Raw genomic sequence first — 17,703 nt, 5'->3', positions numbered from 1 at the left:
TCCCTGTCGGAATAAAGGTACAAATTTATAATATAACACAGTTATGGCCACTTCTACCTCCTTCTCCCTTCTTGTCTGATGAACGTTTCCCTGGTGACGCACTGTGTTCTACATACGGCTGTAATTTACTAAGAATGTAGCCTCCAGATGTGGCTGGGCGGTACTGGCGAGAGCCTGGCACTTGCAATAGACTGTCATTGTTGCGAAACTGATTAGAAACTAATTGACCATGGCTGTTTCCCAAGAGAGAGAAAAAATTATTGTGTTACAAAAATAAATACAAGGAGTGATAATTTAGTCAAAATTAGATTGATGCCTGGGTAACTCACACTAATTGTGCTTGAGCACATTCCAAATGTTCTAGACTTACACAGCAGACTGTCAGCTCTCCCACACAGACTGTTTAACACCCCACAGGAAGGATGAGATCACCCGACACGTTTCTCTCACAGCTATAAGATTTCACACACAAGCAACTGCTACTGTACGTCTACGTCCCAAGAGCATCTGGCAAATGTGCAACAAGACCCCCTCCCCCCCCCCAATCAAAGGAGCTCCACTACCAGCTAGGCTAATTCACAGATTACAGCGTCTGTCCTGGAATGCAGCACCCTACTTTCTCCACCAGGGGGCATGGCACCTTCACATCAATGCCAGAAGTCAAGACAGCCACCTCAGAGCCACAGGGATGAAACCCTCCTCCTCTGTCACCTTAATCATTACGACCAGATTAAAAGGTGACCCAGTACGGCACCCTCCTCATTAGAGCCAGGCGGCCTGTAGAACGACCTTGAGGACGGGTGGAATGCTCTGAAACACAACGGTGCAGTTTCGGGTCAATAATCTGCCCCGAGGGACGATTGTCTTACCTCAACCTCCACAAACAGACTGAGACAGCAGTCAGTCTGAACCCTCTGCCTTCTATCATGGCTAGGGCCATCTGAGACCTAACGCCAGCACTGTTTCTGCTATCCTAAAACACACCAACAAACTCACCCTTCCAGCACTAAAATGTACTGTAAATGGGCCTCAGAAATAGTGCATTCAAAAAATTGCTTTCATTTTTTTTAGACCCACTTCATGGGATATCAACATCTTTTTGGAGAATATCTTCAGATTTTCTAGACATTCAAAAATGATTTTACAAACCGCTATACATCAACGCTCTTACCACTGCAGGTGTGAGCAGTTATGTACACAGATGACAGAGGGGTGCAGCGTGTTTTTGTAGCGCTGCTTTGAGCAGCTAATCTGCATTCAACGGCAGCAGCCTGCTGTAGGGGCAATAATCTGTGGAGGTGGAAGGCCTGGGGGGGGGGGGGGGGTACACAACCAGGGCAGATGCGGAGGAGCCAGAAGCACTCACCCTCTTTGGGCTTGGTGGTGGTGCTGGTGCTGGTGCTGGTGCTGGTGGTAGCTGCAGAGGCCGGACTGGCCTGGGCGATCGGCTTGGTGCTGATGGTGGATGCATGGACCGGACTGGCCTGGGCGTTGGGTTTGGAGGTGGTGGTGGAGGCAGAGACCGGACTGGCCTGGGCGTTGGGGTCTGGAGACATGGGCATGAGCGGCAGCGGCGTCATGGGGGACATGTCTTTGGGTTTGGAGTCCCTCTTGCGGAGGGTGGGCGGCCCGGTGGGGGTGAGGGCCGGCCTCTGGATGGGCGGGGGCTTGGAGGTGGTCTGCGGCTGGGGGGAGGGGGGGCGCTGCCTCAGCCCTGAGGGGGACGGGGGGCGGTGACGTGGACTCTGCCTGCTGAGAGGGGGGGGGGGGGGCACAGACGATAAAACACGGCGGAGACAATAAAATACGACACGCACACACACTCAATTGGTCACACACAGGTGAGGTCACTGAATGAGGCCAGTGAAACGTTGTCTTCTCAATGTGTTCAGCCGTACTGGAATGTGATACGCTGCCATGTCTTGGCTTTACAAAAGAGCTGGTGTTACATAAGAACACTGCAGAGGACACCCAGTGATGAGAGCCTGTCCTGAGGGTCAGACATAATACTGCAACATGTGATGACTGCCACTGTCTACCTGACAGGAAATGTATGTAATGTTTTCAATTCACACGTTTGTGCACACCAGACCCTTGCTTGGCTGCCACTGAAATGACATCGCCCTCATGTTTGGGTGCCTTTGGATTGATGCCTTTGGATTTGGACTTACTTGACATCAACAAAGGGTTCCTTTTGTTCTGTATGAGAGTACATGAGCGGGTCTGTTTCTGTGTGTGTGTGTGTGTGTGTGTCTTACTTGGCAGCGCCTGGAGAAGGGGTTCTCTTGCTGGTGCTGGTGTTGAGGGGGGCAGGGGAGGGGGAGCGATGGCGACTGCTGGCAGTGGAGGGAGAGGCCGGGCGACCACTGGCATTGGAGGGAGAGGCCGGGCGACTACCGGCAGAGGGGGAGGCCGGGCGACTCCCTCCTGGAGACGAGAAGCGCTTCTCGGGTTTCTGCTGACCAGTGACGAAGGTGTGAAAGATGGGAACACATGGAGAAAGAGACAAAATCACTTTTATAAGCCAATTCTGAAGCAACAATTCAACAATGATCTGTACTTCAACTTTACACACTGATAAAAGATCACATCATTGCAAATAAAAATAAAAACAACAAAACAAAAATACACTTACAATGTGTCACACTCTAACACAAACATAACATTGTACTATTGTTGTGTTACACAGTGTGTTGTTGTGTTATATGTTGTCCCTCGTCGCACCAACAGGAGAAGCGCTCCAAATTTCAATGTATGCCAATACAATGACAATAAAGGCTTTTCTATTCACTGATCACACTGAAAACATGCATCACTGTGCTTACAGTTGAAAAGTCATCTGACCTGAGGGTGTCTGTGTGTTCTAAAGTGATTCTTGTGAAAGGTTGCAGGCAGTATGACTGTAAAACCTGTGTCTCTGGAACAGTCGCCACTTTCTTTTTCCCGACTTGGTTAATTTTATTTGTGAAAACTGAAAGGAAGTGAAAGCCTTCTGTCTGCCTTGTCTCTGAGCGGCTGTACACTTTCTACACTGTCTGAAATGTACAGATTCAAAACATTTACCTGACGTGTTTAACGTCAGATCAAAGACAAATAGTCAGATTATATGTCAAGTTCGCTCACTGAATTCTTAACATGCTCAAATCCAGCTTATGTTACGGAGTAAAGTTCTCTCGTTCCATTGTAACAAGCCCATTGGCTGTTGAGGGCCCTGCCATGGGCGGGACTCAATACTCAGTACAACTTTAAAAAAAAAATTTGCCGTTTGGCTGGAAGTGAAAGGAAACTGTGTTCAAGCCTTTAACGATCATGTCAGAAGTAAAGATACTCAGGCAAACTTTTAAGGTGGTCTGATTCCTGTTCCGTCACTGGCTAGTGCACTCTTGACTTTACTGGTGACCTAATTGCACATCAACCAAGGGATTCCCTAATGCAAGGGACTGGTGTCACTTTTAATCCCCATCTACTGAGATAGTATTCAGGCTGTGCTAGAGGCCCACACACCCACACACACACACACACACACACACACACACACACACACACACACACACACACACACACACAAAGACCTCTCACTTATCGGCTTGTGGTGAGCACATTTCACCACCCAGCAGTGTTTAGTTTGTCTTGTCCCCTGCTGAGAACTAACTCTACTCTATTCCTGCCTCCTGACTGGGCCTCAGTGGTTTTACACTCCTGACTGGGCCTCAGTGGTTTTACACTCCTGACTGGGCCTCAGTGGTTTTACACTCCTGACTGGGCCTCAGTGGTTCTGAGCTCCTGACTGGGCTGCAGTGGTTCTGAGCTCCTGACTGGGCTGCAGTAGTTCTGGGCTTCAGTGGTTCTGTGCTCCTGACTGGACCGCAGTGGTTCTGAGCTCCTGACTGGGCTTCAGTGGTTCTGAGCTCCTGCCCAGGCGGAGCAGTGCAGGGTGGGGTTACATTCTCCTGTGCTTTGCATCCTTTCCGAGCTCAGTAGCTCTTCTTACACTCCCTCCTCCTCCATCCAAATGCCTTATTTAAAACACATCACCGTATCATTTTCATACAGATGCCATCTCGCCTGTAGTGGCCAGCCGTGGTTACCAAGCTCTGCCCAACTCTGCTGTTTGCTCTTCCACCAGAGCTGATTATACTGCGCACAGAAAGGAACACTCTATCAAGCTTTGTCAAACAAAGATGGACAAATGAGGGAACTAGACAGCCAGAACAGCCCAACTGTTGTGCGCCAGCTTGTCCTATGCTTCAACCTTCCAAGTCCTTTTCATTGAGGTTAACTAGCTGAAGCATCCCCATGATACAGCCAATTATATCCCCAAACTATTTTCACTTCCAGTCCAGTGTCACTTACAGTGCCGGACATCTTCGTGATCAGCATCAGTGATATGGGCTTGGGCTGCTTTGAGAGGCAAATCAGAACAGATAATGTGCATACAGAGTGCAGCCAATGGAGCGTGGCTTCATCACGGCCACACCACTTCCTTCCAGGAGAGAGGAAGCACACCGATCCTTGCTAATCCCTCAAGTTTCCATTCATACCAGCAGACTTGCAGACAGAGTGCAGACAATCATTTATCACTTGTGTCACATAGATCACTTGCATGTTACCATCTCTGATATTAATATATATCAAAGCTCATGTAAGGCAGTAACACTAACAAAATCTCTGTTAAAGCTATGGGTGTATTTGAACATGCGTGTAGCTGGATTTTAGTGTGACAAAGCACCTATGCAGGTCTGTATTAATACTTCATGCATTCAAAGCAGCGCTTCCATTTGTGTACTTCTATTACAGTGCATATGTGACTGCAATCAAATGTTTATGTACGTTCCATGCGCTTGTAAAACTTAAATCCTCATGCAAAACCAAGCCACACCAAGTCAGCCAACATAACTAAATATAACTCATCACAACTCAACACATCTAAACTTCTAAATATCAATAAAACTGGGCAACAGACTGTGCATGTAGTACCGTGAAGGAGGGCCCTTACGGATACAGAGTTAAGCATGCGGCGCATGTTGCGGCTGTTGCCAGCCAGTTATGCACTGTTGTTGTATCCTGCCACCCTTACGATGCTTGTAAAACTAAAATCCCCAAGCACCAAGCCAGCCAACATAACTAAATATAACTCATCACAACTAAACACATATAAACATCAATAAAACTGGGCAACATACAGCGCATGTTGTACTGTGAAGGAGGGCCTTGTGTTGTGAACTTGTTGCGAGTTGTGCACTGTTGTGTATCCTGCCACCCTTACTATCCTTGTTTAACTACAATTTGCATGCACCGTGTCTGACAACCAAAAATAAACATGACTCATCAAAACTAAACATTCCTATACACCTTGCCGGGCAGCCTCTCCCTCTCCTATCATTTTATCTTAATTTTACTTTTTATCTGTTAATCAAATTGATGTTTCTAATCCAAATTATTTCTTTTATAGCATGAACTTTGCTCGCAAATGCCAATGGCTGTGGAAACACTGTTCTCATCACCATATCCATTAAGTACACATACGCATATTAGGCAGCCGAACTCTACCCACTCACTTTGTCTCTTTTCCTACTCTAGACTATCTTCGCTGTGGGATGCTGCTGTAGTCTCTCCACCTGATCTACTTGCAGAAACCCTCCTCCTACACTAACCCACCCCCATCACACGGATGCACTTATTCTACCACATACTCTGTACTAGCTTTACCTGCAATGCACATAATTGCCACCTTCCACATAGTTTACTGTTCCATAACTCTACTTACACTTGTAATAGTAACAAACTGCACACTGTATATCCACTAAGCTCTTACACAATACTTGAATGCTCTCTCCCCACCTTATCCAATATCACTTTTGTATGTATCATGTATATACCCCGTTATGTATGTATGTACTCTGTACATTTACCACAAATAGGCTAGCATGCTCCTAGCATTCATCTGCCATGTTTCTGATTGTCTCCCCTCCCCTTCTTTTTCTATCTCTACCTCTCTCTACCTGGCCGGCTCCAAGGAGATGGGCCCCCCCTCCCCATCATGTGTCGTCGAGGTCCTGCTTAAGGTTTCTTCCAGTTAACGGGGGTTTTAGCCTTTCCCCTGTCGGCATAGTGCTTGCTCCAGGGGGGTTTAGGCTCTGGGCTCTGTCAAGCGCCTACAGACACTTTTGTTGTTTTGGCACTATATTTTAATTTAATGAATTGATTTGCCAGCAAATGTGAGTTTGTACGTATATATGTGCAGGTAAGGTGCATATTTGTGTGTGTGTGTGTGTGTGTGTGAGTATCCTTACCGTGGCACCACTGCCCAGTGCGGCGTGGGCAGAGGCGGAGGTGGGCATGCCGTTGCGGCGGTCACTGCTGCGGCTGCGGACCGGCTGGCTGCGGCCGGCGGTGGGAGTGGCCGAGGCTGAGCGAGGACACAGCATGTAAGACTCTGGGTCAGAGGACACGGAGGGGGAGGACAGCGAGCGAGGGACAGGCGGAGGACAGCAGGCAGGAGGACAGGACACATGCAGCCCGCAGAGGTGGGCCAAGCGGGGGAGTTGAGGAGAGAGAGAGGGAGGGGGAGAGGGAGAGAGATAGAAAGAGGGAGAGAGATAGAAAGAGGGAGAGAGGGAGAGAGAGAGAGCGAAACATAAAGAGGGAGAGAAAAATGAAATAGAGAGACCAGAATGGGAATGACAAGAGCACAAAAACAAAAGATTGCTGGGTGTTAGTGCCCTGGGTCGGCTACAGGTTGTCTTCTGCCCCACTAAGCAGGCAGTAGGGGGGGGGGGGGGGGGGGGGGGGGTAACGGTGACTGCAGGAAGTAGGAGCAAACACAGCTGTGGGGTCGGGGGCATTCTAACACATTTAAAAACCACACCCAAATCCCCACCACCCTCAAAAACACACACAGTCATCACACGGCAAAATACCAAACACAGCCTCCAGACACAGGCAAGCCCAAATGCACCAGACCCACCAGCACAGCACAGCACACCACACCAGGACATGACACACAGGCACACACGGAACAGATAGTAAACAACAGTGAACACACAGGCAGGTGCAGCCCACACACACTTCTATGACAGGAACGCCTTTAATTTGCGACTGCTTCTAATACTTTGGTTCGTTCCTAGCAATTTGGGGGGGGGGGGGGTTGTGCTTTCCAGTGCCGGTACAGTCTGGAGGCACTGCTGCTTCTGGAGTCATCCAGTACCACAGCCTCTGGGTAGCATGCAGATGTGGAGTGCTTATAGATGATGACACACGGGGGGGCTGAGGGGGGTGCAGGCAGGGGCGGGCGAGTAGGCTGCTTGGCGCCAGCCTGGGGAACTTCACAACAAGGTGGCAGAGTGTAACGTTGGGGCACATGAGGTCTCGTGAGGGCAACGTAGCATGCTGTACTGGAGAAACTTAACTCGAAATCTGTATCAAGCTAGTTTTGGAGGGAATTTAGCCTAGTTGTTTCTTGAGGGCCTCGGATCGCTGTGCTGGGAGAAACCAGAGTGGCTTAGAAGCTGCTGCAGCAAATACACCAACCCATGACTGCTGAGCAAACCACCACTAAAGAACTACAAACACTAAAAAACTACAAAGCTAATCAAAGTCTGCTGCACCAAGACCTCTGCTTGAAACATCATCCAATAAGTGTAGGCACATTTAACAAGTATCCAGGTATTCCGTCTTTCTCTCACTTGGAATCAAATCCTCTGCCAAGTTTGCTAAACTGGAAATGCTGACTTCAACTTGAGCCAACAGGAGTGCTGTGCACTTGGCTTTAATGCAATGGTGGCCCTACAATATATGTCAATCTTACGCTCCTAATTTAGCAACCTGAGTGCAATCCTCAGCTAAATCCCTTCAGAGGGCCGGCGAGCGGAGCGCTTAGGTGTGTGAGGAGCGCTGCAGCTGGAGGAGGAGGAGGAGGAGGAGGAGGAGGGTGGTGAGCAGAGCCCATCCGGTCCTCCCCAGGACAGGTTTAGGACGGGGGGTTGGGGGTTGCTGCAGGTCCAGGGCATGGGACATCTCAGTCTCGTTCAGTCCATCACTCACTCCTGCTCCCCCTCACACGCACAGCAGCGCCCAGCTAATCAGCTTAGTGGAGATCTCTGTGTGTGCCCTCCGGCTGCTCAGAAACGTGTACGTGTGTGTGTGTGTGTGTGTGTGTGTGTGTGTGTGTGTGTGAAGGGGGAGCTTATATGCCTAATGAGCTGCAGCAGACTTTGTACACCTGAACTCTCTGACCATGGGCCATCTCCCTTTAATCATACAGAATGGAAACACATCCCTGCAAATGGCACCAGGACAGGCCAGAGACCCACACCAGCAGCAGCATCAGCAATAGAGGCAGCTCTGAGCCCAGCCAAGGGCCAAGGCTGGGGTGAAGGTGCCCGCTTACTCTCTCTCTCCCTTTCTGTCTGTATCTGTGGTACTCTCTCTCTCTCTCTCTCTCCCTTTCTGTCTGTCTGTCTGTATCTGAGGTTCTATCTCTCCCTCTCCTCTTCCTGTCTGTCCGTCTGTCTGTCTGTCTGTCTGTCTGTCTGTCTGTCTGTCTGTATCTGAGGAACTCTCTGGGGTTACCTGGGGCGTCTGCTCCCTGGGTGGAGATGCCGGTGGCGCTCTTGCTCCTAGCGAGTGAGGCCTGGGTGGGGGTGAGCAGGCGGCTGAGAACAGCACTGTCCACGGGGCTGGCCAGGCCGCGGCGGGCTACACGCACGCCGGAGCAAGACGGAACCAATAAAAAACAAAAAGGAAGAAGAGAAAGAGTAGGAAGAAAGAGAGAGAGAGAGAGACAGAGGGGTTGAAGGAGGAAAACAAAAACACAAAATTAAGCCCAGGTGTGGTGGAGGGTGTGGGGAAGAGGAGAAGCAAACTTTAACACCAGAGGAGAAAACAGAAGAATCAACATGAGCAATCAGGCTGGAGGTAATTACTGTTACAATGCAGAAGCTGATGTGAGGTCAGGGGTCAAGGGTTGGGGTGAGGGGTCAAGTGGTGGAGTGGATGTCGGGGGCATTAGTTAACTAAACTCGGGTGTGGGAGCATAGACATATATAGATGTATATGTCTATGTACATATATAGATGTATATGTCTATGTGTGGGAGAGGGAAGGGAGGAGGAGGAGGAGGAGGAGGGGGTGTTAAGGCTCTGAGGTAAATAGCTCTACAGGAGCCCACCCTCTCCCGTACCACTGTAAGCACTGATTGGCTACAAACGTTCCAATAGAAAATCACTTTTTCGGTCATCAGTGCTGACGTGGTAAGGATTCAGGGATTTGACTGCTTGGAAATATTAACATGGGACAGCAGTGGTCAGCAGGGGAAGTGTGAGTATGACAGGCAGGCAAGAGCTCTTTGTGTCCCATCAGAATTAAAGTGGACTGCAGTTCATTTAAACATCTGCACTTGTGCCGTCATAGTCATAAAGTTATGGTTGGCATTAAAAACAAATCATCTGTTAGACTTAGTTTACTATATTAAGGTGGTCATGAATACATGCATGGCATTGTATTAGGACTGCTACTTCAATACAGTAGTGACAAAGAGCTCTTGAAGGGTTAACAAAAAGTGAATCTAGAAATCCCCATTGCTACTGTTGGAACTGCTGTTACAATTATAGAAAGAGAAGTAAAGTAAAAATCAAGAGGATGAGTCACTTCTCTCATACAGAGAGTTAAACAGCGCTGATCAGGACTCAAAAAAAAAAAAAGAAAGAAAGAAAGGACGGGAGTAATTTGGTTGTGCTTCAGGTCACCTGGTGACAGGAAGGAGCCAGCACCTATCTGAGACGCGTGTTTCGCTCATGTTTCTAGAGAGGCCAACAACAGCAATCCAGCTCCCTGAGGAATTGCCTGTGATTATGGGTCTCTGGGTAATTAGTGGGGAGTCTTTAGAGGAAGGTGAGGGGGGGGTCAGTGTGTGTGGCTTTAATGAGCATCTCATCTCTGTAAGGGATGTTGTTGGGGGCAGGGATCAGGATGGTTTGACAGTAACATCATATTGAACGGTTAAGTAACAGTCGATTCTGTCTGCAACCTGAATACATATACACTTAAGAAAGAGATTAAATATCCTGGTCTTTCTGGCAAACTGAACTCCGGCGGTGACAGGCATCTTGAACTGAAATAAGTTTAGTCCAAAGTGAGGTTTAAAGGAGAGCTAGTAACTTCATTTTCCTGTGGAAGTATTTGTGTGAGAGAGCTTCATGGCTGTGACAGAACAGAACAAGAACAGAACACAACTGACACAACAACCACAGAACCACAGAAACACAGAGAAACGACTTGTGCACAAGACTGAGGTGTGGGCACGGACCCAAGCACTAGCGTCATCTGCGACGAGAGAGAGAAGGAGAGAGAGAGAGAGAGAGAGAGAGAGAGAGAGAGAGAGAGAGAGAGAGAGAGAGAGAGAGAGAGAGAGAAAGAAAGCTGCATTCACAGAAAACAAACAAACAAATAGGGCATTGTTGTTAGTGCAGACAAAGAAGCCATTCCTGACTGGCAGGCAGCTCAGTCGAGGGGGGAGAGAAGGTTAAGTCATGATTATTGCAGTGAGTGGAACACTGCTCGTGCTCTGTGCAGTCAGGACCTGAGGAGAGAGAGGGAAAGAGAAAGAGTGAGAGAGAGAGAGAGAGAGAGAGAGAGAGAGAGAGAGAGAGAGAGAGAGCGAGAGAGAGAGAGAGAGGGAGGGAGAGGGAGAGGGAGAGGGAGAGGGAGAGAGAGAGAGAGAGAGAAAGAGGAAGAGGAGAAAGGCACTGTGGTGTGGCAAAAGGCGGCCAAAAACAGTCTCCTTTTCATGAGAGCAACACACACACCAACACACCCACACACCCGCGCACGCACAAGCACACGCACACGCACACACAGTGGGGTTAGAGGTGTGTCATTAAGGCTACTGGACTGGGCACGCATGTTAGAGATAAAGGCATAAGTGTGGAGTCTGACTGCAAGCAGAAAGACTTGGCTGAATCAGAGCAGGCAGCTTCCATCAGTGATGCCACACACAGTAACCCTGTTAGTTCGATCGCTGACCATGCTGTGTTGCGGTCTTATGTGGCCCGTGTGAGGCACGTGCAGGCAGGAAGCTTGTGGCCGTGGATGCAGATGACAGATGTAACTGCGGCGCAGCACAGCACACGCATGCGAGGCTATTTAAGGAGGGTGATACTCGTGCCCTGGGTGACAGTAAGCACCTGGGTCGTCGGGAGCCTTCTCTGCTCTGGTGGGGGTCGGAGCTCGAGCTGCCACCCGGGACAGGGAGGAGCTGCGGCGTTTCTGGGTGGGCTGGCCTAAGGAGGGGGAGAGGAGCGCACAGGGACGGCATGTGAGACTCATTGGGCCGTAACTCTATTACAGCGGGGCGAATCAATGCAGTACAGCACAGCACAGACTGTAATCAGGGGCAGGAGGCAGGAGGCTGAGATAACATAGAGGAGGGTCTGTCTGCCTGTCTGTGTCTGTCAGAGCAGGGGCCTGCAAATCAGCTGTCTGCACATCTGGGTCGGGAAGGAGAATGGTGTGTGTGTGTGTGGGATGTGTGAGTGGTGTGTGTGTGTGTGTGTGTGTGTGGTGTGAGTGGTGTGTGTGTGAGTGGTGTGTGTGTGTGTGTGTGTGAGTGGTGTGTGTGTGTGTGTGTGTGTGTATGTGTGTGTGTGTGTGTGAGTGGTGTGTGTGTGTGTGTGTGTGTGTATGTGTGTGTGTGCGTGAGTGGTGTGTGTGTGTGTATGTATGCATGAATACAGGTGGGTAGGCGTGTGAGGCACTTGAAATGATCTAGTTCAAACCTATAGACTTGGAAGACAAAATTAGGATATACAAACTTAAAATAAAAAGTACATGTGCCTTTCATGCACACAACTACACTACACTGCATTGCATATCTTCATTTACTGTTCCAAAAACCTGACTTACATTTCCAGGGTTATTCTACTCTGAGTGAAAGAACGCTACTCTTAAAGTCCGTTAGCCAAACTATTGCATTGTGGACTTGAAGGTGAACTAGGTTCTGGTTGGAGCATCGTCCTCTCCTTTGACTGAATAGAAACAAGTCGGTTTGTTCTTTATTCTTAAGGGGCACAGAGAGAGGGGGATGAGAGAGAGGAGGGTGAGTGAGAGGGGGATGAAAGAAAGAGAAGATGAGTGAGAGTGGCAGAGAGGAAAGGAGGGTGTCTGCACCTGTCTGTTCCAACTGTGGAGGCTTATTATGGGCTTCCTTAGTGGGTTGAGGGGCATTGCTAGGCAACCGGTTCAAAGACGAACTCCTCCGCTTAACACCTGAGAGGGATGAGAAAAGAGCCGAGGACACACTGACTGAAGAGCTGAAAACAAAAACACACCTCACAAACACACACACACACACACACACTAGGTCAGACACTCACACACACACACACACAATGGGGTTTAAGCTCTAGTGTACTGAAGAGAGACACAAGTGTGTGTGTGTGTGTCTGATCTCCACTTCAGCTGCTGCCACTGTCTAGATTCTCTGGAAGGGAAGAAAAACAAGAGGATGAGCCCAAGACAAACATGGTGCAGGGGAGAAGAGAGGAGAGGAGAGGAGAAAGGAGAGTAGAGGAGAGGAGAGGAGAAAAGGAGAAAGGAGAGTAGAGGAGAGGAGGAGAAAGGAGAGTAGAGGAGAGGAGAGGAGAGGAGGAGAAAGGAGAGGAGAGGAGAAAAGGAGAAAGGAGAGTAGAGGAGAGGAGGAGAAAGGAGAGTAGAGGAGAGGAGAGGAGAGGAGGAGAAAGGAGAGGAGAGGAGAAAAGGAGAAAGGAGAGTAGAGAAGAGGAGGAGAAAGGAGAGTAGAGGAGAGTAGAGGAGAGGAGAGGAGAGGGTTGAGATCAGCTGAGTCACTGCCATGCCCTTCCCTCCACTGCAGGGACCAGGCGACTGATGGGAGGAAATTGTACCTGCTCTGAAATCATCTCACACAATCACTTCCTCAGGAACACACAGGCCCAGCACGGTCTCATTAAAACACAGCAAATCTCCACAGGCAAACACAGGGGGGGGGGGGGGGGAACCAAAGACAAACATCGGCATGGCAACACATCATTAAACTTGATGTCCACCTGTCTTACTGTATTGGCCTTACTCTTTTTGACTTATAAAAGTGTGCTAAAAGAACCCACACGTTAAGAGGCTAAACACAAAGCATGAGATGACACTGGAGATGGGATTGTGTTTAGAAGTGTGAGCGTGGAGGTCAGGGAAGAGATGATGAAGAGGATGAGGAGGAGGAGGAGGAGGAGGAGGAGGGGAACAACACACTTACTTTTGTCAGGGGAGAGGACGAGGGTGGCGGAGGAGGAGGACAGGCGCTTGCTGATCACCGCCTCACCTGGCTGTCTGAGGTTCAGGGAGGAGGTGGACCGCTTGTCCACTATTGGGGGGGGGGGGGGGGGTTAGAGGGACACACAGACACAAGGGGAGGGGGAGGGTTAGGTTCATGACACAAGGGTGATTGACAATGATGTTAACCTATGAGCTACCAGCTATCATACTGGGAGATTATCATCACATCACAAGGGTACTAAAAACACCATGAACACAGTCTTGCTAAACTAATGAACATAGGGACCAACATGAGTCCACAAAAGGGGTTAGGCGTGTGAGTTCTAGGCACTGGAACCATGCGGTCAGTTCTTGTACAGCACCACAGCAGTCAAGCCAAACTAGTGACTGCCTGCAAGAACAACCACAGCCGACGTTCAGACAAGCATCAAACTGTTAGTCTGTTACCAAGGTGACAAACCCTTAGTACAAATGACACCTGTGCATTCACAGAAGTGGTCTTGTGAGCTCTCGCACACTCACAAGCACGCACATACACACACACACGTATGCATGCAAACTCGAGGAGATTGAGCCTCATGAGCGCAGCTCTTGGTTGGTGTTTCCTCTGAGCTGTGGGGGTGAAGAACCTTGAAAAGTGAGTAGTGAGGTGACACGTAAAGAACAGCATAAAGTGAGAAGGTCCCTGTGGAGAGGTGAGAGTGAGGAGGAGGAGGAGGAGAAGAGAGGAGCCGAGCCACATGAATCTCAGGGTGCTGTTAGTGAGTGCGAGAGAGAGGAGGAGAAGATGAGGAGAGTAGAGGAGAAGCAGTGCTGAGATGTGCCAACGTGTGCGCCAGGCAGCTGGAGCAGGTACTGAATGAGGCACCTTGCGATGTCCCACGAGGCCTGGCTGGAGAGGCGGGGGAGATTACTATGGCTACCGGGGAAGACGAGGAACCTGCATCACTGTCACCTGGAGGAGGGGGAAGACTCATTAGAGAGCGCGAGAGAAGGTGAGAGAGCGAGAGAGAGAGGTGAGAGAGAGAAAGAGAGAGAGAGAGAGACAGAGAGACAGAGAGAGAAAAAGAGAGAGACAGAGAGACAGAGAGAGACATAGAGACAGAGAGAGACATAGAGACAGAGAGAGACATAGAGAGAGACAGAGAGATAGAGACAGAGAGAGAGACAGAGAGAGAGAGACTCAGCACCGGTAAGCAAATATTTAATTGATGAGAGCTGCTATGCTGCTAGGTAACAGCACATCTTAAACTTTTCATAACAAAACAAAACAGACAGACGAAGGAGAGACCCTGCAGAGAGATCACATGAGGGGTAAAAATAAAAAATAAAAACATTACAATTACCTTACAATTCATGAATACAAGCAATGTGATAAAATCAACCAGCAGCTGTAGAAAGCAAACACACAAACATTCTGTAAATCAGGTCTACCAGAAAAAGCCCCGTCACCCTGTCAAAGGCAAACAGACTGGCTGAGTAGGTGTGAGTGTAATGGAGCCGTACCGGTTCTGTGGTCGGAGTCCGACAGGCCGCCCCAGGACCAGCGCTTCTGCCTCTGCTCTGCCCTCTGGCTGCGCTCTTGGGTCCGGCGCATTACCGCCTCATAGCGCTCCTGAGAGAGAAGGAGAGAGAGAGGCAGAGAGAAGGAGAGAGAGGCAGAGAGAAGGAGGGAGAGGCAGAGAGAAGGAGAGAGGCAGTGAGGCAGAGAGAAGGAGAGAGAGGCAGTGAGGCAGAGAGAAGGACAGAGAGAGGCAGAGAGAAGGACAGAGAGAGGCAGAGAGTAGGACAGAGGGAGGCAGAGAGAAGGAGAGAGAGGCAGAGAGAAGGACAGAGAGAGGCAGAGAGAAGGAGAGAGAGAGAGAAGGAGAGAAGGAGAGAGCGAGGCAGAGAGTGCAACAGTCATCAGAATGGAGAGGGAGGTTATTTAAATCAGCAGCATAGTTTTCTCATTTCAACTGCAGTGCAGAGAGGGCAATAACACACAATAAGTGGTGGTTCAATGAGCACATATAGTTTAGGTGCGGAGGCATAGCTGTGGCAGAACTAGCATCTTGGATATAATGGTAGGCCTATTCAACAGGAGTGAAGTGAATATGGTCAGGACAGTATGCAAAATAAGCCAGCCAGTGAAATAAAAGTTAGTCAGAGTCAAATATGTATTCAGAACTGCTGATAAACCATTTACAAAAGCTATAACTGCTGCCAGCTAAAGGGTATTGTTAGTTTTTAAGTCAAAATATACAAATCCTAGTTGACCTACAATCACATCATTCTGAGGACATGTTTCAACCATCAGTTTCAACTGTTAATTTGTTTCCCTTTCCATCTATTGTTGGCAAATATAAAGTTTCAAGAATCAAGGAAATAACTTTCTCCTAACTTACATTATTGCATTAGGTAACAGTTGAGAGGTATTTGCAAAAACATAAATGTGCCTTTAAAGCTGATTGTGTACCAAACATTTTGAAGTTATAAAAGTGGCAAAACGGAAACCAGAAACAGCAGAAAGCAGCTCTGATTAGAGTGCATTGAAGTCGTCTCTGAGTGCAGCCATGTCAGAAACAGATTAAAATACAAATCTCTAATGAACTGAAACCATAACAAATGAACAGAACCACGATTCAGTATTTTAGACAGAAGTGGGTGGGTAAAAATGGTTACCCATATTTCACTACTCACCAACAAAAAGATCATTGTTCACTACTGTAAAACAAACTCACTTTATAAATAAGGAACACATAGACCTATGCAGGTTTTCCTGCACCAGAATAACTATATTGAGCCACTACACGCGAGTTCTTTGAAATGGAAACAAAACAACAACACCCCAAACAAAACAATAACACTACATTGGGTTAGCAGTATGCTAATGCTAGTTCAAAACAAAGACCTGGGAGGCATTGCGCCTAGTGCTTGCACAGGTCCATTGTGTGTATTAAATGACCTGGCAGTCTATATGAGCTGCGAGATGAAACTGCTTAGTGAGGTGAAAGGCTTGGGTGTCCTGTAACACAGTAGCGCGGAGCCGTAAAACACAGCAGGTATTCATTCCCTGCGTGTTTTGCCTTTGGGATTAGCGAGTCTTAGGGATGCTGCGAGTCTGGCTCTTCATATAAAAACACACACACGCAGTCGACTCTTTAGAGCTAGAACACTAAGGTCCAGCCAAACCTAAGCTCTGTGGTACGAGCGAGGGCAAGACCTCTGGCTAGGGCACATGCCACTGAAGGAATGGCATTAACGTAAGAGACTGCCCTCAGACCAAGATTAAATATGCTGTTGAAGGATTGGAATGGATGAAATGGCTGTGGTAAAGTCTTGTTAGCAACAAAAAGCCTGGATTCTTGAGTAAGACGCAAGGCAGAGTGAAGCTTTCTGTGAGTGGCTTAAAGGCCAGGCTATTGGGTTTCTCCTGCAGTCCCATAAGCGGTGGGAGCATGGAGAGGGAGAAAAGAGGAAAAGAGAGGGGGCAGATGAGTACAGGAGTCGGGGCCCACCTTCTCCTCCTCCTGCTTGAGCTTCCTCTTCTCCTCTACGGCGGTCCTCCTCTGCTCCTCCTTCCGCCGCTGCTCCTCCAGTTTCCGCTGCCGCTCCTCCATCTGACGCTCTACCTGAAGCTTCGACTTGCGGTCCCGTTCTAGGATCTCAGAGCCACGTGCCGCTGCAGGTGTGGAAGCAGGTGTGGATGCAGGTGTGTGTGGATGTGTTGGTGTGGGTGGATGTGTTGGTGTGGGTGGATGTGTTGGTGTGGGTGGATGTGTTGGTGTGGGTGGATGTGTTGGTGAGGGTGGATACAAATCAGTTAAATGACACAGAGGGAAAACATGAGTGAGAAGAAGGACAGTGACGGACAGCTAGTTCATTTCAAAGCAGTCAAGTAAGAACTAACATGTAATACACAGTAACATATTCTAATGCTATAAAACATGACAAGAATTATGATGTTTTTTTTTTTTTAATGAGTGTAAGTAGTGGTAAAGGGAAGCCTCACCCTGTTGTTTATCCTGCTCCTCACGTCGTTCTTTTGCCACTCTGAGTTTGTCGTCAATCTTTAAAGCAGCTCCATCAATGACTGCAAACAAACACACATGAAGAACTCATCAATCTCCACCTGGCAGGAAACCCTCTCCCTCTCTCTCTCCTGACCACACCCAAACGCAAACAGTCCTTTTCAAATCCGTGTAGAGAATCAGCCCTTCACGCAACAAAAACCCGAGCCCAGCACAGTCCTCCAGCACAGTCCACCTCTCCTCAGGTGCATCTCAGGGGGCGATGACACCACGAGCAGCCCTACAGCTCATCACCCCACACGGCCATCAGCTCACTGTCCAGATTACACACTGCAGGTGTAACAACGTGAGGATCACCTGCCCTAAAGCCACTTTTAATAAACGCCCTGCTTGGTCATCGCTGCCT

General features: G+C 48.8%; 1 protein-coding gene across 8 annotated transcripts in view; it reads right to left on the bottom strand.

Moving 5' to 3' along the window:
- map7d3 (MAP7 domain containing 3) overlaps window positions 1–17,703 on the bottom strand; it is a 35,916-nt gene that overhangs the window by 9,393 nt on the left and 8,820 nt on the right. For 3 of the 8 annotated variants that reach the window (XM_080841416.1, XM_080841411.1, XM_080841409.1), the window contains exons 3-13: window positions 17,279–17,359; window positions 16,785–16,948; window positions 14,791–14,899; window positions 14,153–14,239; window positions 13,265–13,372; window positions 12,166–12,264; window positions 11,184–11,279; window positions 8,572–8,697; window positions 6,294–6,409; window positions 2,259–2,458; window positions 1,367–1,752 (exon numbers count right to left, since the gene is read on the bottom strand). In XM_080841416.1, coding sequence (XP_080697542.1) covers window positions 1,367–1,752; window positions 2,259–2,458; window positions 6,294–6,409; window positions 8,572–8,697; window positions 11,184–11,279; window positions 12,166–12,264; window positions 13,265–13,372; window positions 14,153–14,239; window positions 14,791–14,899; window positions 16,785–16,948; window positions 17,279–17,359 — 1,572 coding nt within the window. The remainder of the gene's footprint in view (window positions 1–1,366; window positions 1,753–2,258; window positions 2,459–6,293; window positions 6,410–8,571; window positions 8,698–11,183; window positions 11,280–12,165; window positions 12,265–13,264; window positions 13,373–14,152; window positions 14,240–14,790; window positions 14,900–16,784; window positions 16,949–17,278; window positions 17,360–17,703) is intronic. The other 5 variants (XM_080841410.1, XM_080841413.1, XM_080841414.1 and 2 more) reach the window with 5 other exon arrangements.

Source organism: Sprattus sprattus, assembly GCF_963457725.1.
Source record: "Sprattus sprattus genome assembly, chromosome: 6".
Classification (NCBI taxonomy): domain Eukaryota; kingdom Metazoa; phylum Chordata; class Actinopteri; order Clupeiformes; family Clupeidae; genus Sprattus; species Sprattus sprattus.
This window is presented reverse-complemented; position numbering and strand designations above follow the sequence as displayed.